Raw genomic sequence first — 24,791 nt, 5'->3', positions numbered from 1 at the left:
TGGCAATTCTTGTTGCCCCCCGGCTCAGAGCCTGTACGTTGGAGTTCAACCCGGTGGACGAGAGGGTAGCCTCCCTCCGCCTTCGGGTGGGGGAATGGGTCCTGACTGTGGTTTGCGCTTACGCGCCAAATCGCAGCTCAGAGTACCCACCCTTTTTGGATTCACTCGAGGGAGTACTTGAGAGTGCTCCCCCGGGTGATTCCCTCGTTCTACTGGGGGACTTCAATGCTCATGTTGGCAACGACAGTGAAACCTGGAGAGGCGTGATTGGGAAGAATGGCTGCCCGGATCTGAACCCGAGCGGTGTTTTGTTATTGGACTTTTGTGCCCGTCACAGATTGTCCATAACGAACACCATGTTCAAGCATAAGGGTGTCCATATGTGCACTTGGCACCAGGACACCCTAGGCCGCAGTTCCATGATCGACTTTGTAGTTGTGTCATCGGATTTGCGGCCTCATGTTTTGGACACTCGGGTGAAGAGAGGGGCGGAGCTTTCTACCGATCACCACCTGGTGGTGAGTTGGCTGCGATGGTGGGGGAGGATGCCGGACAGACCTGGCAGGCCCAAACGCATTGTGAGGGTTTGCTGGGAACGTCTGGCAGAGTCTCCTGTCAGAGAGAGTTTCAATTCCCACCTCCGGAAGAACTTTGAACATGTCACGAGGGAGGTGCTGGACATTGAGTCTGAATGGAACATGTTCCGCGCCTCTATTGTCGAGGCGGCTGATTGGAGCTGTGGCCGCAAGGTAGTTGGTGCTTGTCGTGGCGGTAATCCTAGAACCCGTTGGTGGACACCGGCGGTGAGGGATGCCGTCAAGCTGAAGAAGGAGTCCTATCGGGTTCTTTTGGCTCATAGGACTCCTGAGGCAGCGGACAGGTACCGACAGGCCAAGCGGTGTGCGGCTTCAGCGGTCACAGAGGCAAAAACTCGGACATGGGAGGAGTTCGGGGAAACCATGGAAAACGACTTCCGGACGGCTTCGAAGCAATTCTGGACCACCATCCGCCGCCTCAGGAAGGGGAAGCAGTGCACTATCAACACCGTGTATGGTGAGGATGGTGTTCTGCTGACCTCGACTGCAGATGTTGTGGATCGGTGGAGGGAATACTTCGAAGACCTCCTCAATCCCACCAACACGTCTTCCTATGAGGAAGCAGTGCCTGGGGAGTCTGTGGTGGGCTCTCCTATTTCTGGGGCTGAGGTTGCTGAGGTAGTTAAAAAGCTCCTCGGTGGCAAGGCCCCAGGGGTGGATGAGATCCGCCCGGAGTTCCTTAAGGCTCTGGATGCTGTGGGGCTGTCTTGGTTGACAAGACTCTGCAGCATCGCGTGGACATCGGGGGCGGTACCTCTGGATTGGCAGACCGGGGTGGTGGTTCCTCTCTTTAAGAAGGGGAACCGGAGGGTGTGTTCTAACTATCGTGGGATCACACTCCTCAGCCTTCCCGGTAAGGTCTATTCAGGTGTACTGGAGAGGAGGCTACGCCGGATAGTCGAACCTCGGGTTCAGGAGGAACAGTGTGGTTTTCGTCCTGGTCGTGGAACTGTGGACCAGCTCTATACTCTCGGCAGGGTCCTTGAGGGTGCATGGGAGTTTGCCCAACCAGTCTACATGTGTTTTGTGGACTTGGAGAAGGCATTCGACCGTGTCCCTCGGGAAGTCCTGTGGGGAGTGCTCAGAGAGTATGGGGTATCGGACTGTCTGATTGTGGCAGTCCGCTCCCTGTATGCTCAGTGCCAGAGCTTGGTCCGCATTGCCGGCAGTAAGTCGGACACGTTTCCAGTGAGGGTTGGACTCCGCCAAGGCTGCCCTTTGTCACCGATTCTGTTCATAACTTTTATGGACAGAATTTCTAGGCGCAGTCAAGGCGTTGAGGGGATCTGGTTTGGTGGCTGCAGATGATGTGGTCCTGATGGCTTCATCTGGCCAGGATCTTCAGCTCTCACTGGATCGGTTCGGTGTGAAGCGACTGGGATGAGAATCAGCACCTCCAAGTCCGAGTCCATGGTTCTCGCCCGGAAAAGGGTGGAGTGCCATCTCCGGGTTGGGGAGGAGATCTTGCCCCAAGTGGAGGAGTTCAAGTACCTCGGAGTCTTGTTCACGAGTGAGGGAAGAGTGGATCGTGAGATCGACAGGCGGATCGGTGCGGCGTCTTCAGTAATGCGGACGCTGTATCGATCCGTTGTGGTGAAGAAGGAGCTGAGCCGGAAGGCAAAGCTCTCAATTTACCGGTCGATCTACGTTCCCATCCTCACCTATGGTCATGAGCTTTGGGTTATGACCGAAAGGACAAGATCACGGGTACAAGCGGCCGAAATGAGTTTCCTCCGCCGGGTGGCGGGGCTCTTCCTTAGAGATAGGGTGAGAAGCTCTGTCATCCGGGAGGAGCTCAAAGTAAAGCCGCTGCTCCTCCACATCGAGAGGAGCCAGATGAGGTGGTTCGGGCATCTGGTCAGGATGCCACCCGAACGCCTCCCTAGGGAGGTGTTTAGGGCACGTCCGACCGGTAGGAGGCCGCGGGGAAGACCCAGGACACGTTGGGAAGACTATGTCTCCCGGCTGGCCTGGGAACGCCTCGGGGTCCCACAGGAAGAGCTGGACGAAGTGGCTGGGGAGAGGGAAGTCTGGGCTTCCCTGCTTAGGCTGCTGGCCCCGCGACCCGACCTCGGATAAGCGGAAGAAGATGGATGGATGGATGGATAATGTTGTTGTTGTTTTTTTTACACTTATATGTTGCGATCAATAGTATTCTATCTTGACTTGTCGTTATTTACACTTTCTGAGTAAATTATGTGATAATGTTCATCAGTCAACTCATTAATGTTATTTTTCAATCTATCAAGATAAAAAAAATCAAATTACAGGCTTTTATTTTTGGAGTTTGCACTAACATCATGTGGTTTATTTATTTATTTATTTTTTTACTTATGTAGCATCATCTACAACAGGGGTCGGGAACCTTTTTGGCTGAGAGAGCCATGAAAGCCAAATATATTAAAAATGTATTTCCGTGTGAGCCATATAATATTTTTTAACACTGAATACAACTAAATGCGTGCATTTTTAAGTAAGACCAACATTTTACAGTATAATAAGTATCTTATTTTTAATAACATTGTTATTCTGAAATTCACCAATCATAAATAAAATACTTCTTATCGTTAATGCGACTTCTTGAACAGGTGCGGTAGAAAACGGATGGATGGATTAAAATGTATGAGAATGTTTTATATTTCGAACGTTATTTTTAACACTGTGATTACCAGTAGAATTATTCATTACTTATCGTGTTAAGCAATGTCAGCTAAGATATATCCGAGAGCCAGATGCAGTCATCAAAAGAGCCACATCTGGCTCGAGAGCCATACGTTCCCTACCCCTGATCTACAAAGATAAACATAATTGCTATTGTGACATCTAGTGGACACATTTAGAACAGCAGTTTCTTTCATTCAAAAATGTTGGCTCATTTTTATACTTAGCAAACTCATCCCGCCGGGCCTGATCTAGCAGCTTTATCTACCTCTGCATGCGCTTCAAAATGCTACTGCTCAGCTGCTACGGTGTGACACTCATGCCATACTGTTATGTGTTTACAATGAACTCATCAGCGCTATCAATGCTGACTGAGCAGCTTTGGCCCCTTACTGTCATTACAACATTGGTTGTAGTGCTGCTGTGTTGTCACAATGTGCTTGTGGTGGTCAATGACAGCTGCGGTTTCCTCAACACTTTTCTCATGCACTCTGTATCAACGAGTGTCTGGTCCTCTGGCTGGGGGACCATGAGTACATCCAATGTAAAAGATCAAAACGGCGAGTCATCAACACTGATTGAGAGAATCTTTGACCAGCATTTTTGCAGTAGGCCCTAAAAGTCAGCAATGGGCTCCTGTCGCAAAAAGGATCTTTGACTGACATTTATTTTTCCAGTAGGTCCTAAAAAAACAACAGAAAAGCGCTCCTGTCATATACATTTGTCGGTAGGTGCTAAAAAGCTGTAGAGTTTCATTTATAGGATATTTGACTATACAGCATTTTTGCAGTATAACCTTAAAAATAGCCAAATACTCACATAATATAGAGAATCTTTGACTAGCGTTTTTGCAGTACGGGCTAAAATCAGCAATGTGCTACTGTTGCATAAAGGATCTTTGGCTAACGTTTATTTTTCCAGTAAGTCCTTAAAAACAGCCGATTGCTCCAGTCGTACAAAGTATCTTTGACTAATGTTTCTATTTCAGCCGGTCCTTAAAATCAGCAGAACTTTCCTGTCAGTAGGAGGAACTTTGACTATTACTTTTGCAGCAGATCTTTAAAAACGGCAGAACGCTTCCGTTTTATAGATGATCTCTGCATGGGGAGCATTTTTGAAGTAGATCCTATAAGAGTAATTACACCTATTTGGGTTGCGACTTGTCCAGGGTGTACCCCGCCTTTCGCCCGATTGTAGCTGAGATACGCTCCAGCGCCCCCCGCAACCCCGAAGGGAATAAGCGGTAGTAAATAGATGGATTAAAAATATTTTTTGCAAACCAATAATTATAGTCTGCAAATTATATGTTGTTGTTGAGTGTCAGTGCTGTCTAGAGCTCGGCAGAGTAACCGTGTTATACTCTTCCATATCAGTAGGTGGCAGCCGGTAGCTAATTGCTTTGTAGATGTCGGAAACAGCGGGAGGCTGTGTGCAGGTAAAAAGGTGTCTAATGCTTAAACCAAAAATAAATAAAAGGTGAGTGCTCCTAAGAAAAGGCATTGAAGCTTAGGGAAGGCTATGCAGAACGAAACTAAAACTGAACTGTCTACAAAATAAACAAAAACAGAATGCTGGACGACAGCAAAGACTTACTGTGGAGCAAAGACGGCGTCCACAAAGTACATCCGAACATGACATGACAATCAACAATGTCTCCACAAAGAAGGATAAAAACAACTGAAATATTCTTGATTGCTAAAACAAAGTAGATGCGGGAAATATCGCTCAAAGGAAGACATGAAACTGCTACAGGAAAATACCAAAAAAAGAGAAAAAGCCACCAAAATGGAGCGCAAGACAAGAACTAAAACACTAAACACAGGAAAACAGCAAAAGACTCAAAATAAGTCACGGCGTGATATGACAGGTCGTGACAGTACACCTACTTTGAGACAAGAGCTATAGTGATGCATGGTTGGTTATGGTTTAAAGGCCTACTGAAACCCACTACTACCGGCCACGCAGTCTGATAGTTTATATATCAATGATGAAATCTTAACATTGCAACACATGCCAATACGGCCGGTTAGCTTACTAAAGTGCAATTTTAAATTTTGCGCGAAATATCCTGCTGAAAACGTCTCGGTATGATGACGCCTGCGCGTGACGTCACGGATTGTAGAGGACATTTTGGGACAGCATGGTAGCCAGCTATTAAGTAGTCTGTTTTCATCGCAAAAGTCCACAGTATTCTGGACATCTGTGTTGGTGAATCTTTTGCAATTTGTTCAATGAACAATGGAGACAGCAAAGAAGAAAGCTGTAGGTGGGAAGCGGTGTATTGCGGCCGACTTCAGCAACACAAACACGGCCGGTGTTTCATTGTTTACATTCCCGAAAGATGACAGTCAAGCTTTACCATTGGCCTGTGGAGAACTGGGACAACAGAGACTCTTACCAGGAGGACTTTGAGTTGGATATGCAGACGTGGTACCGTGAGTACGCATGCAGCTGTGGCTTCCAAACATTTGATCGCTTGCCCGTACGTGCGTGCCGCTATGTGCATGTCACGTACGTAACTTTGGGGACTTTGGGGAAATATATGTGCTGTATGAACTTTGGAGAGGTGAACGGTACTTTGGGCTGTGGGATTGAGTGTGTTGTGCAGGTGTTTGAGTTGTATTGGCGAGTTATATGGACGAGAGGGGGGAGGTGTTTGTTATGCGGGATTCATTTGTGGCATATTAAATATAAGCCTGGTTGTGTTGTGGCTAATAGAGTATATATATGTCTTGTGTTTATTTACTGTTTTAGTCATTCCCAGCTGAATATCAGGTCCCACCCGCCTCTCACAGCATCTTCCCTATCTGAATCGCTCCCACTGCCCTCTAGTCCTTCACTCTCACTTTCCTCATCCACAAATCTTTCATCCTCGCTCAAATTAATGGGGAAATCGTCACTTTCTCGGTCCGAACCGCTCTCGCTGCTGGTGGCCATGATTGTAAACAATGTGCAGATGTGAGGAGCTCCACAACCTGTGACGTCACGCTACTCGTCTGCTACTTCTGGTACAGGCAAGGCTTTTTTAACAGCGACCAAAAGTTGCGAACTTTATCATCGATGTTCTCTACTAAATCCTTTCAGCAAAAATATGGCAATATCGCAAAATAATCAAGTATGACACATAGAATGGACCTGCTATCCCTGTTTAAATAAGAAAATCGCATTTCAGTAGGCCTTTAAAGTCATATTCAACAATTGCGACAACAACTTTTTACTGTCAACTGAGTTTCGTTTTTTAATGATTTCTGCTTGTGTGCCTTCGGATTTTTTCAACGAAAAAAATGTGCCTTGGCTCAAAAAAGGTTGAAAAACACTGCCGTAGAGGATCTGTGTTGTTGCAATGTGCTTGTGGTGGTCAATGAGAGCTGCGGTTTCCTCAAAACTTTCTCATGCACTCTGAACCATGATTAAAGTGACAAAGTGAAGAAGGTGTGGTCACATTTCAGAAATAACAGCATTTCTTCAATCATCGCTTGCTTGCTAATAACACCTTGGTTTAGGTAACGCCTCGGCTATAATCAGAGCTGTCCTAAATGTCCAACAGAGCCACACGCACGCACACACACTGACCGATTCGTAGCATGAAGTTATTGAAAGACTGTCTGTTGAGGTTGTCGAGGGTGACTTTCATAGCCAATGCAAAGTCTGCCAGATCGGCAAGGTGCTGCCAGTGCTCGACGAGTGTCTGGTCCTCTGGCTGGGGGACACCACAATGACATTACCGTTACCATGGAGATCAAGAAAAAATCCAATGCAAAAGATCAAAACGGCGAGTCATGGAGCTTCAAACCCTGTGGCTGCATTGTCCGTTAGTTGCGTTGCTTTTCGGGGTGAGTCCCGACGCCGCCATGTAGGTGCTGCCGATCGTCTTGATCTTGGTGATGTTGCGAAACTCGTCCCTGTCTAGTAACTGCGAGATAATGTGGACAAGAATTTGTCAAAAAGAGGACTCCTGAGACCTAAAAATAAATCAAAAAGTGGCTTCCTCTCTACTAGACCTAATTAAACGCTACAACATGGCTGTAATTCTGTTTACAAAGACTAATACTATATACAATGCATAATGATTTGTCATGGACGAGAGTTGGTGAAAGACTAGCTTGTAGTTTGATTCTATTTTTTTTTTAAAAACACCTATACATACCATAAACCTGCTTCTCTGTATTCTCAGCTGTTGCTTGCTCGTGACAGTCACAACTATGGTACCAGGCTAGCCCTGAGAGGTGCTCTCACCCACCTTAAACCCAAAACTGATGTTTTGAAAAAGTCTTTTATGTATAGGGCAATCACTTACTGGAATCGACTTCCACAATATCTGGTATCAATCACCAGCAGAGTGGGTTTTAAGAATAGACTGAGAGGAGAAGTATTGCGGAAAGAGATTATTCTAGATTGTACCTAATGTCATGACTGGTTCATGTATCTTCTTTTGACTTATTATTTGCTTAAATTCATTCTTGTTTCTGGTTATCATTTTTATATTGATATTATCTTGATTTTGTATGTACTTTATGTAATATTTGATTCATTATGCTACTTTTTCGTCACTTAGAATATTGTTTGTCTTTGGTGCACTAATGTGTATATTGGAGGCCATTGGTTCTTTGTTTTAATTTTGCAGAAAATATACATCTATTTTTGGTAACACTTTAGTATGGGGAACATATTCACCATTAATTAGTTGCTTATTAACATGCAAACTAGTAACATATTGGCTCTTAATTAGTCATTATTAAGTACTTATTCTGCATGGCCTTATTGTACAACCAGTAAGCCATTAACTAAGAGTCTTCCCTCAATAACCTCAGAATTATTGCTTATTAGTAACCCTAACCCTAACACTTATATGTTCCCCTAGTGTCCAAATAACTCTAAATATATATATATATATATATATATATATATATATAGTTGCTTATTAACAGAATATGTTCCCCATGCTAAAGTGTTACCCTATTTTTATATTGCTCTTTTTTATCTTTGGTATGAACATTATTATGTAAGCTCCAAGTTATTGTTTTTTTGTTTTTTGTTGTTGCTATTTTTGTATTACAAAGTTGTATTATTTATCATGTTGTATTGCATTGTAATCATTTGTTTTGTGATTGTGTGATGTTTTTTGCCTGAACCCCAGGAAGAATAGTCTCCACTGCGGTGGAGACTAATGGGGAGCCTTAATAAAGTAAATAAACTAAACTAAATATCACTATGCAGCCCGGTAGACATCTTAAACTGCTGACATGGCATCTGTAAAGCTTTACTTTTTTTGCAGTAGCTTTTCAGAAACAGCAGAAGGCTCTTGACATATGGGATCTTTGACTAACATTTTTATTTCAGTTGGACCTTAAAATAAGCAGGGCATTCCTGTACAGCATTAGGAGGATCTTTGACTAGCACTTTTACAGCAGATCCTTAAAAACAGCAGAATGCTCTAGTTATACAGAGGATCTCTAAATGGCGAGCATTTTTGCAGTAGGTCCTTGAAAAACAGCAAAGGGCTGGTGTCATGTACTGTAGAGGATCTATGACCAGTTTTATTTTTTGCTATGTCCCTTAAAACATCAGCGCTCTCCTGTCTTGACTAGTCTTTTTGGTCTAGGACTTTAAATCATCCAAAACAACAGAGCGCTGATCCTGTCATATAAAGGACATTTGACCAACGGTTATTTTTCTAGTAGGTCTTTAAAAATAGAAAAGGGCTCCTGTCATATAAATTATTCAGTAGGTCCTAAAAACAGTCGAGCTCTCCTGTAGAAGATCTTTGACTAGCATGCTGCTGCCCACTGCTCCCCTCACCTCCCAGGGGGTGAACAAGGGGATGGGTCAAATGCAGAGGACAAATTTCACCACACCTAGTGTATGTGTGACAATCATTGGTACTTTAACTTTAACTTAACTTAATTTTTGCAGTATATCCTTAAAATAGCTAAACATTCATAATGGAGATCAGGGGTTCTTAAATTTTTTTACTTCAGGGCCCAACTTTTCCACATCAAAGGGGCCACTCAAATATTAACACTGAATTAGAAACCCTACTCTGCATTTTAATTGTATTTAGTAATCCAACCTACTTACAGTTTACAATCTCATCAAATGATATGAAACCATGTGTTAATCACAAGGATTATTCATTTAACACATAAACCTTAAGCTGCTAAGGTCAGGCTGATTAGAGAAATACGTATTATCAAATATCCTGCATAAGAAGTAACTAAATAACTGACGCCAAATTATTTTACATAAAATTATGTTGGGCTAAAATAAGTAAAATACATTACAAATGAATATGTTTCTGAACTAAACTGTCAATAAAATTAAAGTGCAAATGAAAATGCAGCTTCACCACTTTAGTCATAATTGTGCGCTTAAGACACTTCTCTATGATTTTAGCTCCAGACTTCTTATGAGTACAGCTGCGGCCCATACAGACCACAGCTGAGAAATAGATATTTATTTATTTTGGCAGCCCTCTAGGGGGCACTCGGGTCCCAACAAAGCCATTAGGAAACACTGATTGAGAGAATCTTTGACCAGCGTTTTTGCAGTAGGCCCTAAAAGTCAGCAATGGGCTCCTGTTGCAACAAGAATCTTTGACTAACATTTATTTTTCCAGTAGGTCCTAAAAACAACAGAAAAGGACTCCTGTCATATACATTTGTCAGTAAGTGCTAAAAAGCTGTAGAGTTCCATTTATAGGATATTTCACTGCATAGCATTTTTGTAGTTTAACCTTAAAAATAGCCAAATACTCACGTAATATAGAGAATCTTTAACTAGCGTTTTTGCAGTACGGGCTAAAAATCAGCAATTTGCTACTGTTGCATAAAGGATCTTTGGCTAACGTTTATTTTTTCAGTAAGTACTTAAAAACAGTCGAGCGCTCCAGTCGTACAAAGTATCTTTGACTAATGTTTTTATTTCAGCTGGTCCTTAAAATCAGCAGAACTTTCCTGTCAGTAGGAGAAACTTTGACTATTACTTTTGCAGCAGATTTTTAAAAACAGCAGAACGCTTCTGTTTTATAGAGGATCTCTGCATGGTGAGCATTTTTGAAGTAGATCCTATAAAAACAGCCTACTGCTGTCATGCACTATAGAGGATCTTTGACTTATTTTCTTTTGTAGCATGTCCCTAAAAATAGCAGTGCGCTCCTTTGCCATCAAGGATCTTTGACTGTAATCTTTTCAATCTAGGTCAAGGGTTCCCCAAACTTTTTGACTCAGGGGCCGCATTGGGTTAAAACAATTTGGCCCGGGGCCGGGCTGTATGTATATATATATATATATATATGTATATATATATATATATACATATATATGTGTATATATATATATATATATACATCGAGAGGAGCCAGATGAGGTGGTTCGGGCATCTGGTTAGGATGCCACCCGAACGCCTCCCTAGGGAGGTGTTTAGGGCACGTCCGACCGGTAGGAGGCCGCGGGGAAGACCCAGGACACGTTGGGAAGACTATGTCTCCCGGCTGGCCTGGGAACGCCTCGGGGTCCCACAGGAAGAGCTGGACGAAGTGGCTGGGGAGAGGGAAGTCTGGGCTTCCCTGCTTAGGCTGCTGGCCCCGCGACCCGACCTCGGATAAGCGGAAGAAGATGGATGGATGGATATATGTATATATATATATGTGTGTATATGTATATATGTATAAATATATGTGTGTGTATATATATGTATAAATATATGTGTGTGTATATGTATATATATATATATATATATATATATATATATATATACAGTATATATATATTCCTTGCGCACTAATTGACTGAAAGAGCATGCACTTGCCGCCCGCTCGTCCGACACTCCGGCGATGATGTCAAGTTATCAATACGAAAATGCATTTTTAGACAATATGATTTGCCTGAGTAGCTAGGAGACACCAAGAGTAACAAGCGGTAGAAAATGAATTAGAAAGGACAGATTTAAAAAAAATAATAATACTAAAAAAATAAAACATTTTAACTTGGTACTTCCCACGGTCCGGATTTTGGACGCTGGTGGGCCGTATCCGGCCCTCGAGCCATAGTTTGGGGACCACTGGTTTAAAATGTTTTTGGTTTACAAAAACATTGCGGGTAACAAATTTGTCCATTTGCCAGCGTATAATTCCACGGTAACGAGTGTCCAAACAAAGAATGGGGATTCAGTCTCTGCTTTTTTTTTGCAAGTACCAGCACTTTGACAAAGATGGTGAGGAACACTACTGAACTAAAAAAACAACTTACAAAGAAAGAACTTGCAAAAATAATTTACGTACAAAAGTGGCATCTGAGTGGCTCTCCAGTGCCTTCATCACCAAAGAGTCAATAAAAGATGCGTCATCATTATCCATTTCATTGGTTGTTTATGTTAATTTCTCATTGTTGTTTGCATGCTAAACTATCATTATTTTCTATTAAATTGTGTTTTGTGTTAATATTTTTGGGGTTCTAGAACCAATTAATTGGATTTTAATGATTTAATTATTATTTCCACTGGGAAAAATTGTGTCAGTTTTTGTCAGACCTTTTAAAACGGATTACTAGTGATGGGTTAAAGGTCCTAATAAGGTCCAAGTTCATGGAGGCTCTTTGATAATAAGACTCACACCGTCAAAGTCTGAAATGATTTCGTTGAGAATGCGGAGGCACTCGATGCCGCCATTGTTGATGCTCTCCTCGGTGTAGAAGTCTGAAAAGTTAGGGATGGATGCGAACATCACACCTACTTCATCGTACGACTGACTGTACAACTCCTGAAATGACAAAATATTACGAATTAATAGGATAATTGGACACCTTTGTATTTGTAACAGTTGATTAGTCTTTATGTATTTGTGATAAATGCGGGACACACCTCATCTCTCTTTTTAGTGCCTAGGAAGTGTTTGGCGACATGCTCCGGCAGCATGTTAGTGACCAGCGCTTCATTCCAGCGCCTCATCTCCAGCACTCGCTCCTTCTGATCGTGCACGCCAATCTTCCACAGGAACAACTTTCTGGACTGACGCTCCGACTTTACAAACACAGAATAAGCGACCGTCAACGAAAGGTCACGCGACTGGGGCTGCAGAAGGGGACCCACTCACATGGCGGGAGAAGAGGTAGAAGCTGAGCATCATGACGATGGTCATCATGGTCATGAGGTACTTGGATGGTACCATGGATGCACTGGAATAAGAAATTCCATTCCAATAGCAATATTATAAGATGGAAGCATCAATTGCAATTCCTAATTAAATATGAAACAGATTTTCATATTTTTGTGTGTATATATATATACATTAGGTCAGGAAAAAACACAGAGGCTATATCATCCCTACAAGCCTGTTTTGTAGGGAAACAGGCTTGTAGGGATATATAGCCTCTGTGTTTTTTCCTGACCTAAAGTATAAAGTTAAAGTTAAAGTTAAAGTACCAATGATTGTCACACACACACGAGGTGTGGCGAAATTATTCTCTGCATTTGACCCATCACCCTTGATCACCCCCTGGGAGGTGAGGGGAGCAGTGAGCAGCAGCGGTGGCCGCGCCCGGGAATCATTTTTGGTGATTCAACCCCCAATTCCAACCCTTGATGCTGAGTGCCAAGCATCATTTTTATAGTCTTTGGTATGACTCGGCCAGGGTTTGAACTCACAACCTACCCATCTCAGGGCGGACACTCTAACCACTAGGCCACTGAGTAGGTGTTCTAGTAGGTATATTCCACTCTACCCCGGTATTGAGCACTGTATAACGAATAAACCACAGTAACCTTGACACATATATATATATATATATATATATATATATATATATATATATATATATATATATATATATATATATATATATATATATATATACACATTACAGACCAAAAGTTTGGACACACCTCATTCAATGCGTTTTCTTTATTTTCATGACTATTTACATTGTAGATTGTCACTGAAGGCATCAAAACTATGAATGAACACGTGGCAAAAAAATAACTGAAAACATGTTTTGTATTCTAGTTTCTTCAAAATAGCCACCCTTTGCTCTGATTACGGCTTTGCACACTTTTGGCATTCTCTCGATGTGCTTCAAGAGGTAGTCACCTGAAATGGTTTTCACTTCACGGGTGTGCTTGAAGCTCATAGAGAGAATGCCAAGAGTGTGCAAAGCAGTATTTAGACCAAAGGGTGGCTATTTTGAAGAAACTACAATATAAAACATGTTTTCAGTTATTTCACCTTTTTTTGTTAAGTACATAACTCCACATGTGTTCATTCATAGTTTTGATGCCTTCAGTGACAATCTACAATGTAAATAGTCATGAAAATAAAGAAAACGCATTGAATGAGAAGGTGTGTCCAAACCTTTGGCCTGTACTGTATGTATATATATATATATATATATATATATATATATATATATATATATATATATATATATATATATATATATATATATATATATATATAGCACCACCATATTGCACTATTGTAATTGTATTTTTTGTCTTGTTATATATTGAAAGGAAATTTAATCTATTGTTAAGTTAAAGTTAAAGTGTGTTAAATAACATCATTTAAAAATAACTATGTTATTACAATACATTTATGAATTATAAAAAATAACATTAATGATCTTCTAAATTCAATAAGAGATTCTACCTGTGGGAGGCAAAGTGTAAAAAGTCATAAAGGTCGTAATTGTTCCGCCAGCTGTAGATGTTAACAGCTCCCGTCGCCGTGACGACCAGCGTCATCAGGCCTAGCTTGATTAGGTGGCTGACCTGCACCAGCATGGCGGTGGCGATTAGCGCCATCACAGTCATGAAACTGTAGTGCTTGGGGTTTTCCGCGCATTCGCCCAACGTGTCCAGTGTGTGGTCGGAGGTGCTGTTGACCACCTGGAAATGTGGCGGCACACAGCTGAGCTGCAAAAACAGGAGAGATTAGTGTAAGCGTGCGACAGCTAATTTAAAATAAGTGATGACAAGCATTTCATTTTGTGTCATCTCCATGTGACAGTTTAGAACGTGCACCAAAGCGTACTCGACGGCTGTCGGGAGCTAAAAGGCATCAGTGTGATAACAGAGTCCTTTGGGGGCCGCGACAAATGAGGCTGCAAGCAGCAACACATGTAGAGCCCACAGGGAGAGAGACAAGGCAGACACATGGAAGACATTACAGTCTATAATGAGAATAAATGCAAGACATTATTTAAAAACAAACAAGAAAATAAAAACTTTTTTTTTTTTTTTTTTTTATCAACTAGTGATTTACTACTAAGCGTTGATTCAAGGTAAGGCGTTTATTGGAGAGGAGGCCTTTTTTATTTCTTCAAATGCATTTGTAAAGCAATTTTAATACCCTTTTTTACAACAGGTATATATAGTATTTTAATAATGAATAATTAAATAATACATATAATACAATGTTTTATTAATAAAACAAAATGGCAGTACAGTATAATGTTATAATTTACCCGTACCGTGACATAAACATGAAAAACCACACAAAAAGATGGGGCAGCGGCAGCTTCCAGGTGTTTATTAGAGATAAGGCGTTTATCTGGGAGGAGGCTTATTCTTATTTCTACATATGATGAATGTGCATTATGAAACATAAAAACTCAATATTTACATATTTTCCAGACAATAAACCGCTACTTGTTGCCAATCTTTGAACTCTGCGATTTATAGAAAGCTGCGGCTAATCTATGGATTTTTCTTCGCTAACGGCTAATTTATGGAATAGATTGAGCAAAGCAATCAAACTTTAAGAAACTGTTCAAACTCAAAGTGTTTACAAAGTACAAGGAAAAAGAATCCAGATAAGCATCTTGAACTTTATTAAAAAAAGGAGAACATCTTATTCATCTTTTTAAGGATGAATAAAGACATCGGCGACTTTTCTGCTTTGTTTGATCAGCCACTTTACTTCCCTGTTACAGACACCAATTGGAAACAATTAAGGTATGTAAATAAATATTTACAAAATATTTCTATGTAGATATCTCATTTCAAAACTTAATGGTATATATCTGCCACTTATAGTCTGGTGCGGCTAATATATGAAAAAAAAAAATCTTCTAAAATTTAGTGGGCACGGCTTACAGTCGGTAAAATACAGTGTTTTATTTATTTAAATAACATTTTTAACACATAATAAAATGTTAAACATATTAGCACAGACACAATTGATAAGGGGGTGTTCTTTTACAACTGGGCATTTATTTGAGGTAAGGGGTTCATTTGAGAAGAGGTCATTACTAGTTCTACCAAGGAATTTGTTTGACAGTGTTCGATATTAATATAACTTGAAATTCTGTACACACATACACACGTAATTAATAGTAATAATATAAACAGCATTAACAAAAACACCTATAATTAAACACTCATAAAAAGGCAGAATATTGTCATAATTGAACTGTTTCACCTAAATCTGTTTATTTGAGGCGAGGTATTTATTTGTTGTCAACATACTTGGCAATTAAATGACGCGTGGCATCAATACAGCAGTCGCACTATTGAAAAAATACAAAACCCAAAACCAGTGAAGTTGGCATGTTGTGTAATTCGTAAATAAAAACAAAATACAATGATTTGCAAATCCTTTTCAACTTATATTCAATTGAATAGACTGCAAAGACAAGATATTTAATGTTCGAACAGAGAAACTTTTTTTTTTTTTGCAAATAATCATTAACTTAGAATTTAATGGCAGCAACACATTGCAAACAAGTTGACACAGGGGCATTTTTACCACTGTGTTACATGGCCTTTCCTTTCAACAACACTCAGTAAACGTTTGGGAACTGAGGAGACCAATTTTTGAAGCTTTTCTGGTGGAATTCTTTCCCATTCTTGCTTGATGTACAGCTTAAGTTGTTCAACAGTCCGGGGGTCTCCGTTGTGGTATTTTAGGCTGCATATTGTGCCACACATTTTCAATGGGAGACAGGTCTGGACTACAGGCAGGCTAGTCTAGTACCCGCACTCTTTTACTATGGCCACGCTGTTGTAACATGTGGCTTGGCATTGTCTTGCTGAAAAAAGCAGGGGCGTCCATGATAATGTTGCTTGGATGGCAACATAAGTTGCTCCAAAACCTGTATGTACCTTTCAGCATTAATGGCGCCTTCACAGATGTGTAAGTTACCCATGCCTTGGGCACTAATACACTCCCATACCATCAGAGATGCTGGCTTTTGAACTTTGCGCCTATAACAATCCGTATGGTTCTTTTCCTCTTTGTTCCGGAGGACACAACGTCCACAGTTTCCAAAAACAATTTGAAATGTGCACTCGTCCGACCACAGAACACTTTTCCACTTTGCATCAGTCCATCTTAGATGAGCTCGGGCCCAGAGAAGCCGGCGGCGTTTCTGGGTGTTGTTAATTAATGGCTTTCGCTTTGCATAGTAAAGTTTTAACCTGCACTTACAGATGTAGCGACAAACTGTAGTTACTGACAGTGAGTTTCAGAAGTGTTCCTGAGCCCACGTGGGGATATTATTTACACACTGATGACGGTTTTTGATGCAGTACCACCTGAGGAATTGAATGTCACGGGCATTCAATGTTGGTTTTAGGCTTACGTGCAGTGATTTCTCCAGATTCTCTGAACCTTTTGATGACATTACAGACCGTAGATGGTGAAATCCCTAAATTCCTTGCAATAGCTGGTTGAGAAATGTTGTTCTTAAACAATTTGCTCACGCATTTGTTCACAAAGTGGTGACCCTCGCCCCATCCTCGTTTGTGAATGACTGAGCATTTCATGGAAGATGCTTTTATACCCAATCGTGGCACCCACCTGTTCCCAATTAGCCTGTTCGCTTGTGGGATGTTCCAAATAAGTGTTTGATGAGCATTCCTCAACTTTCTCAGTCTTTTTTGCCACTTGTGCCAGCTTTTTTGAAACATGTTGCAGGCATCAAATTCCAAATGAGCTAATATTTGCAAAAAATAACAAAGTTTTCTAGTTTGCATGTTAAAAATCTTGTCTTTGCAGTCTATTCAATTGAATATAAGTTGAAACGGATTTGTATTTTGTTTTTATTTACGATTTACACAACCTGCCAACTTCACTGGTTTTGGGTTTTGTACATTAATAAATAGATAAACATACAAGATTGCTGCTAAAGTAGATGATCCTGGGTCGCAAGCACCATCTTACCATGTCAGCAATGATGGCCATTGTGAGGACAAATATGGCCGCCATTGCCCACGTGTTTCTTGCCCAGCGCGTGCGATCGATCCAAGTGGAGAAGGACACCAGCTTCTTGGAAAACATCTACACATGGAGCATAAGGATGTCAAAACATGAATACAAGGCATTTACATGAGCGGAGTTCACCTTGGGGAAGACACCGGCCAGGGAGCACACGGTGAGGATGAAAAAAAGAAACTCTCCTATTGCAAGAGTCACATAGTTCACAACCAGTCTGCAACAACAACAACAACACACACTGTAGCTTCAGTTTGCTTCGACTAAAAACCACACAAGCATCTCCTAAACAGAGGACTTACAGAGGATCTATGAACACCTCCATTGCCGTGATGAAGAGAAGCACAATAGCGCAGCAGCAGAACGCCGCCCCGCTGCGCTTCTCCTTCTCTGAGGAGTAATGCGTCTCCAGCTTGCCATCAACAAACCAAAGCGAGACGGGATGGATCAGGTTCTTCATTCTGGAATGGAAATGAATGAGTACAGACCAACATTTGATGCATTTTGATGTTATGATCTTCTTACTGGTTTAAATGTAACTTAGATATTGGGTTTCACAATGTAAAGCGCTTTGAGTCACTTGAGAAAAAGCGCTATATAAATGTAATTCACTTCACTTCACTTCACACTTACATTTGCCGCCTTTCTCTTTCCAGGAGCTCCCGCTGTAACCGCACATTGATGAATTGCTCTTCAACCAGTCTGTTCCTCTTGGGACACACACAAAAAGCGGTAAGATTATCACTTATTATTTATTATATTATTAAAATATTAGGGATGTACCTAGATGTACAGTGTACAGCTGCTCCCCTAAACTAATAATAATAATCACCTCCATTACAGCAAATAAACTGCACGTCTTAGTATCTTAAGTCATCATTATCAAGTAACATTATCACTGGAGGACAAGGCTAAACATGTTACCCACCGAGAGCAAGCCAGGAACAGGCCTCCTATAAGATAAACTAACCGCTAAGCTAGCTTAAAACAACACCAAGAAATATGTCTTTAGTGAAGCTTTCAACAGAAAGTTAACAATTAGAATAATAAGAATCTAGAAAGATTATAATATAACAGCAAATGCTGACTGTCAGCATTGTTGCAGCCAGTACACACTTAAGGGGAGGGTGGATTGATCTATAAATTGGTGGTGGTATTACTTAGGGTGGTATCAGTATATGATCTATACTTGAGTAATTAGGTTGATATTCTTATTTTCTCAAAATTTTTGTTTTGTTTTTTTAAGTTTACAAACTTAGGGAATAATTCCCTGGACATAGAAAGACGTTAAGGGCAAAACCTAAAGGATTTTTTAAAAAGTAGCAGATTGTAATTTTTGGCTTTTGTTTAGTTATTGGGTACTATCAACTTTGTTTTGCTTAAACAATTGGATGTAATAAAATAGAATAAGAAACTAGCTTAAATATTGTGTTGATAAAGTTAAACTGTCAATAGCACTAACCATAAATAATTTAAAAAATTTGCAGGTAATGCATCGTATTGACCGATCTCACTAATGGATTATCGATCGATAGATCAATACCGGAATCGACAGCTGATTGGAACATCCTTATGGTATTTTTACACTGGTCCATCAGGTGATGCAGTGACCTAGCAGATCCAGCAGATGGCGCTGTGGTGAAAGAACGCTTGTGTGCTTCGTCCAGCACACTTTATCACCGCCTACAGGACTCGGCTTGATTTTTAAGACAGAACGGAGTCTTTGTTTGGCCTTGGTGGAGGTCTGAGAATGTCGATCAGGACATGAATTTTACTTCACCTCCTGTTGTGACTCCGACACTGGAGATGACGAGGCTGCGTGGTTTGATGTGGTGTTAATCAACTGGTGAGACCTTCCCGCGTACAAAACACTGGATGTCTGGAAGAGGAATGCAGGAAAGATTTGGAGACACTTTATCAGTCAATAGCATGGGAAAGTGTGTCTTAACTCTAGTTGATACTTTCTCTTGCTTAACTCTAGGAATCCACAGTTCTATAAGTAAAGATTAATAGATAGACGGCATTAAAAAGTGCAGACTCACTTTCCCATTCAGCTTATGGCATTTCTTTTTAGGCACCACAACCAAATAAGTGTCAATGCCTTTCTCCAGCAGATACTCGCATCTTTCGCTGCCATTACCAGGCTCCAGTTCAAACTCTCCGTGAAGACTCTCCTTGGTGCTCTGGGAAATATGCACTCGCCTGCCATGCAGAAGCAAAACTCTCAAATAATCCTCATCGCAAAAAGCAAACAAGTGGCTCTCCTACCCGGGAATCCCTCCAGATTCCATCTTATTAGCTACGGTGACGTCCGTGGACCAAACGTCAAACTGCCAGCGCTTCTGGCCCAGAACTCCTCCCAGAACAGTGCCGGTGTGGACACCCACTCGCATGTCCACCTCTGTTTTGGTCTTCTCTCGCACGTAACTGACACAGGAAAGAAAAAAGAGAACGTCATCCTTATCTCTCTGGATATTTCTCCATCAGACAGTTAAGAGTCCCATGCTTGTAGTCGTACTATATTGGTATTATATAAGTTTGATGTCCAAAATCTAGCCTTGATGCTGGAATGTATACATCTTAAAAGTGATTGCAGTAATCCCTATTGGGAACACGTCATTTTGTATCTGTAGGCTGGCGACCACTTACGAGATGGCTTCTACCATTGAGAGGCCCATCATGATGGAGCAGGCGGCATGGTCCTCTCTGAAGTTGGGAAGACCACAGATGCAGTAGTAGCAGTCGCCCAGGATCTTTATTCGCAGTTGATGGTGTCGCTGTAAAGTGAAGCCAAATCAAAATCAAACTTTAATGGAGGGAACATCATCATGTTTGTACTTACTTCGGACAGTTTATCGAAACGGGCAAAGAGCTCATTGAGCAGCTTCACCAGCTCCTGTGCGCTGCAGGTAGAAGACAGCTGGGTGAAGCCCACAATGTCGGCAAACAGGATGCTGGATGTGGAGCAGAGAGCGCAGTTAATTTCAGGCCTATCTTGGCCCGTCTCTATATCAAACTTTAGAATCAACACTTCAGAGGCTAACCTAACGTGTTCATGGCGGTACATGTACATGGTGTTGAACTGCTGCTGCTGCTGTTGCTGGACCTGGTTTTGATCGGCACGATTCTTCAAGCCCTGCAGCATCTCATCGGCGATGTGTTTGGGCAGTATGGACAACAGTAATTCTTCCTGTGAGGGTCACAGTGTCAGAAGAGCCGAGGAGTGAAAGAAGAGTCAGTGTGGACTCAAAAGAAAACGTGGAAACGTGGCTTTAGTCCGTAGGAAAATGCAAAGACTACATAATGGTTTTCACAAAAACTCTGTAAAGTAGGCACAATCCATTTAAACACTGTGAGTGCACTGCTAAACACCACAAAGGCCCAATCGGTCATATTGTGAAGTTTGCAGATGACACAGCAATAGTGGGATGCATCACAGACAGCAATGAGTCAGAGTACAAAAAGGAGATAGAATCTGATACCTTGTCGATTGGTGCAAATGCAACAACCTTTGCATCAATGTAAAACCAACTAAGGAGATGGAGGTGAACTTCAGGGAGGCCCCCCCGGCACATCGAGCAGCAGATGTAAAAATGATCTCCAGCTTCAGGTATCTTGAGGTTCATCTATCCAGGGACCTGGCCTGGAGACACAACACTTCCTGTATGCTCAAAAAAGCACACTAGCTTCTCTACTTCCTCAGGAAGCTGCGGCTTTTTGGACTATGGAGCTCTATCCTTAAGAGTTTCTACAGATATGTACTACGAGAGTACCCTTTGCACCAGCATAACATGGTGGCCTAGCAGCAGCGCGGCTGACAAGAGGAAGACACTGCAGAAGGTGTTGAAAGCTGCTCAGAAGATCGCGGGGAGCAGCTTTTCCAACACCAAAGACATCTTCATCAGCAGATGCAGGAAGAGGGCTCTCGGCATACCCAAGGATCCTACCCACCCTGTACACCCTCTCTTTGACCGCCTTCACTCAGACAAGAGGCATCAAAGTATCCAGAGTAGGACCACCAGACTGAGGAACCACTTCTCTGATGGTGCCCTGTGGCAATAGATACCAAACCAGTCTATAACCTATTATATGTATATCCATCCATCCAGCCATTTTCTACTGCTTATCCCTCTAGGGCAGTGGTTCTTAACCTAGGTTCGACCGAACCCTAGGGGTTCGGTGAGTCGGCCTCAGGGGTTCGGCGGAGCCTCCGCCGCGGAGGTCAAGACACACCCGATTCATCGTGTAAATAAAAACTTCTCCCTATCGGCGTATTATGGATACCCCCCAAAAAATGTTCCCTCTAATTTTCCATCTGATTTGCAAGTGTGTAATTTGTTGTGAGTTAATGCACTGTGTTGGTTTTGTTCTTTGAACAAAGTAATGTTCATGCACGGTTCATTTTGTGCACCACTAAAAAAACATGCAACTTTGTCTTGAATTTGAAAAGAACAATATATATATATATATATATATATATATATATATATACATATATATATATATATATATATATGTATTATTTTTTTTTGACTAAAGAAGGGTTCGGTGGATGCACATATGAAACTGGTGGGGTTTGGTACTTCCAACAAGGTTAAGAACCACTGCTCTAGGGGTTGCGGGTATATTTATATCATCCATCCATCCATTTTCTACCGCTTATTCCCTTCGGGGTCGCGGGGGGCGCTGGACCCTATCTCAGCTACAATCGGGCGGAAGGCGGGATACACCCTGGACAAGTCACCACCTCATCACAGGGCCAACACAGATAGATAGACAACATTCACACTCACATTCACACACTAGGGCCAATTTAGTGTTGCCAATCAACCTATCCCCAGGTGCATGTCTTTGGAGGTGGGAGGAAGGGAGGGAACCCACGCAGTCACGGGGAGGACATGCAAACTCCAAACAGAAAGATCCCGATTGAACTCACGACTACTCAGGACCTTCGTATTGTAAGGCAGACGCACTAACCCCTCTTCCACCGTGCTGCCCATATTTATATCATATTATATTTAAATTATTATGTACATACTATTGTTCTTGTGGTACTCACTGGGCTAAATCTGGGACCTCGATTACTACATTTTGTGACATCTCATGTGTCTCATGCGTGCTGGTATGACAATAAAGTTCATTGAATTTTTGAGGATCTCTATTTGGAAACATATTTACGATAAGAGTCCTGATGCTTACCAACTGACAATGTATTTTTTGTATTTGTATTAGCTAACTTCAAAGAACTGTACCAAGTGGCTTTTGTTTTCACAGAGGTTGATGTTTTGAGGACCAACTCCCTGATGGGTGTTGGGCCAATAAGAACAACTGTGTCTGAGCCAAACATCTGCACAAAGTGTTCAATACTTACCGGGTGTGTGTATGTTCAACGTGTGTACCTGCTGGGTGCTCTGTTCTTCCATTGTGAGTTTGACCTCCAGAGACTGACGTGCCTCCAAAAAAGCTGTCCTGTACTTCCTGTCTGCCATGTAGTATGACAGGACCCCTACTGCAGCTGCACACAGGTACAGCATGGTGTTGGCCAGGAGCTGGGAAGGTATAAGGGGATGATATTGTCACTAAATCAATCTGTTTCTGTCCATTAAAGGTTACTCGGACCTAAACTACCATTGTGTTACTTATTTGATTAACTGTACCTATGCTAGGTACTTTAAAGTATGGACATGATTGATGGTTGACAGACATTTACCTGCCTGACCAGCATGGGCCCTCGCAGGTTGTCCTCAAACTTCTGAGCCACAGTCAACCCCAGCACCAGGATGTGGACCCCACAGGAGAGGGCTGACAGCAGAAGAAGGGCTGCCAGGTTGAGAGGTAGCATCAGGAAGGTGGAGAAGCTAAAAAAAGCCTGCCAGCCCACCGAGTCACAGGCTTGGGGAAAGCGCTTGTAGTTGAGTGCCGAGTAGCACAGAACGTGGACGGTAACCATCAACCACAGAACATAGGGAATGGCGCCCCGCGAGACCACTGACTTGGGCAGCTTCTGCCGCCTGTACAACTCGTAAAAGACTAGGTCGGCAGCCAAGCCCACTGCGGCCACTACCACCATGGCCTGTTTGTCCTTGGTGTAAACCACTGCACACATGATGATGACAAAGCTGTTGAACAAAGCGGCGGACGTCATCAGTGTCAGCATGTTCTCCTGTCTTTGCCGTCTGAAGTAACTCTGGTAAAGTCTCTCCAAGGAGTCGGGGGTGAAGGTTGGACAGATGGTGCGTAGAAGGCCACGTCCTTGCTGGAGCACCACAGCGTCATGGGTACCCGGGGACACAGTCTGCTCTGTGTCTACGTGGCTAACACGGTTTGACATTTTGACTGAGATTATAAGTTTTCCTTTTGGTTTACTCAATACTGATAAGCATTAGGGGAGCAGCATTGTTGATGAACTGGTGCCTTTGGATCTGGATTCACATCTCAAGGCATCTCAAGTTCTTCTCACATTCAACGATCCTGCCTGTACAGTTTACTAAAGACTTTAGATTGATCGTAGGTATAGTACTCCATGTATTCGTCATGATCAGTCCAGCCCCTCCCCCCTCTAAATCAGACAGAATAGGTTCCAGCCACCCTGTAATGGATGGATGGCCCTTAAGTCCAAAACTGTTTAGGAAGTCACCATCTGTTCAGTCTTGGATCCCTCCAAGTTTCAGCAGCCCTTACCTTTGGAGAACAAACTCATCAGCATGGAACACTCTCAGCGGATACCCAGAAAATACTAATGCCTCTTGTAGTTGTAATCCGGAAAGTTGTGCCATAGTAAACCACAGGATATCGTCTTTCCATTTGCCAGTTATGAGCATGCTCAACTTCCATCTTTCAAAAACGAGGTGCCATCCCTAAAAACACTTGTTGTTATTCTGATGTTATTCAGTCTTTCTCTCGACCACATCTCCTCCTCCCTCTTTGTTGGCAGCATGCTGTATTACTGTTGCTATGATGAAACCAAAGTAACTGCCATGCCTTGGGAGATGTGACACATGCGATGGTGCGAAGAAGCGCGCAAAAGAATCCAGGCGTCAGACACTTTTCAAGACATTAAACAACCGATCCCCTCGGTCATCTCAGTGAAGAAATCAAATCTCACAAGACAGGGTTTAAGATTTTTTCACAGATAGATATGAATGTTTTATTTGAGTATATACGACACGGTTGCCTGTCCCTATTGTTCCCCAGAGCCACAGTTCACCCGAACCCACCTCCCAGTGCACCTGTCCCAACAGGTTTTACACCTTCTGCTGCTGCAGTGGCTGTTTCCATGGGAAGTCCTTTAATTAGATGCAACACTTTGTAAACTCTAAGGCTGGCTT

At 42.2% G+C, this 24,791-nt stretch overlaps 1 protein-coding gene across 2 annotated transcripts in view; it reads right to left on the bottom strand.

Annotated features, from left to right (window-relative positions):
- The window catches only part of adcy3b (adenylate cyclase 3b), an 88,176-nt gene that overhangs the window by 1,727 nt on the left and 61,658 nt on the right, over positions 1 to 24,791 (bottom strand). The window contains exons 1-18 of one of the 2 annotated variants that reach the window (XM_061929921.2): positions 23,174 to 23,798; positions 22,863 to 23,012; positions 20,508 to 20,653; positions 20,306 to 20,417; positions 20,113 to 20,240; positions 19,732 to 19,890; positions 19,506 to 19,665; positions 19,244 to 19,342; positions 18,097 to 18,173; positions 17,766 to 17,924; positions 17,593 to 17,680; positions 17,413 to 17,529; positions 13,897 to 14,162; positions 12,346 to 12,427; positions 12,114 to 12,272; positions 11,866 to 12,012; positions 7,051 to 7,170; positions 6,831 to 6,957 (exon numbers count right to left, since the gene is read on the bottom strand). In XM_061929921.2, coding sequence (XP_061785905.2) covers positions 6,831 to 6,957; positions 7,051 to 7,170; positions 11,866 to 12,012; positions 12,114 to 12,272; positions 12,346 to 12,427; positions 13,897 to 14,162; positions 17,413 to 17,529; positions 17,593 to 17,680; positions 17,766 to 17,924; positions 18,097 to 18,173; positions 19,244 to 19,342; positions 19,506 to 19,665; positions 19,732 to 19,890; positions 20,113 to 20,240; positions 20,306 to 20,417; positions 20,508 to 20,653; positions 22,863 to 23,012; positions 23,174 to 23,794 — 2,917 coding nt within the window. In that variant the 5' untranslated portion in view covers positions 23,795 to 23,798. Of the gene's footprint in view, positions 1 to 6,830; positions 6,958 to 7,050; positions 7,171 to 11,865; positions 12,013 to 12,113; positions 12,273 to 12,345; positions 12,428 to 13,896; positions 14,163 to 17,412; positions 17,530 to 17,592; positions 17,681 to 17,765; positions 17,925 to 18,096; positions 18,174 to 19,243; positions 19,343 to 19,505; positions 19,666 to 19,731; positions 19,891 to 20,112; positions 20,241 to 20,305; positions 20,418 to 20,507; positions 20,654 to 22,862; positions 23,013 to 23,173; positions 23,799 to 24,791 lie in introns of those variants that run through there. The other variant, XM_061929922.2, reaches the window with a different exon arrangement.

This window comes from Nerophis lumbriciformis, linkage group LG34 (assembly GCF_033978685.3).
Source record: "Nerophis lumbriciformis linkage group LG34, RoL_Nlum_v2.1, whole genome shotgun sequence".
Classification (NCBI taxonomy): Eukaryota; Metazoa; Chordata; class Actinopteri; order Syngnathiformes; family Syngnathidae; genus Nerophis; species Nerophis lumbriciformis.
The sequence above is the reverse complement of the archived record's forward strand: the minus strand, read 5'-3'. Positions and strand labels throughout refer to the sequence as shown.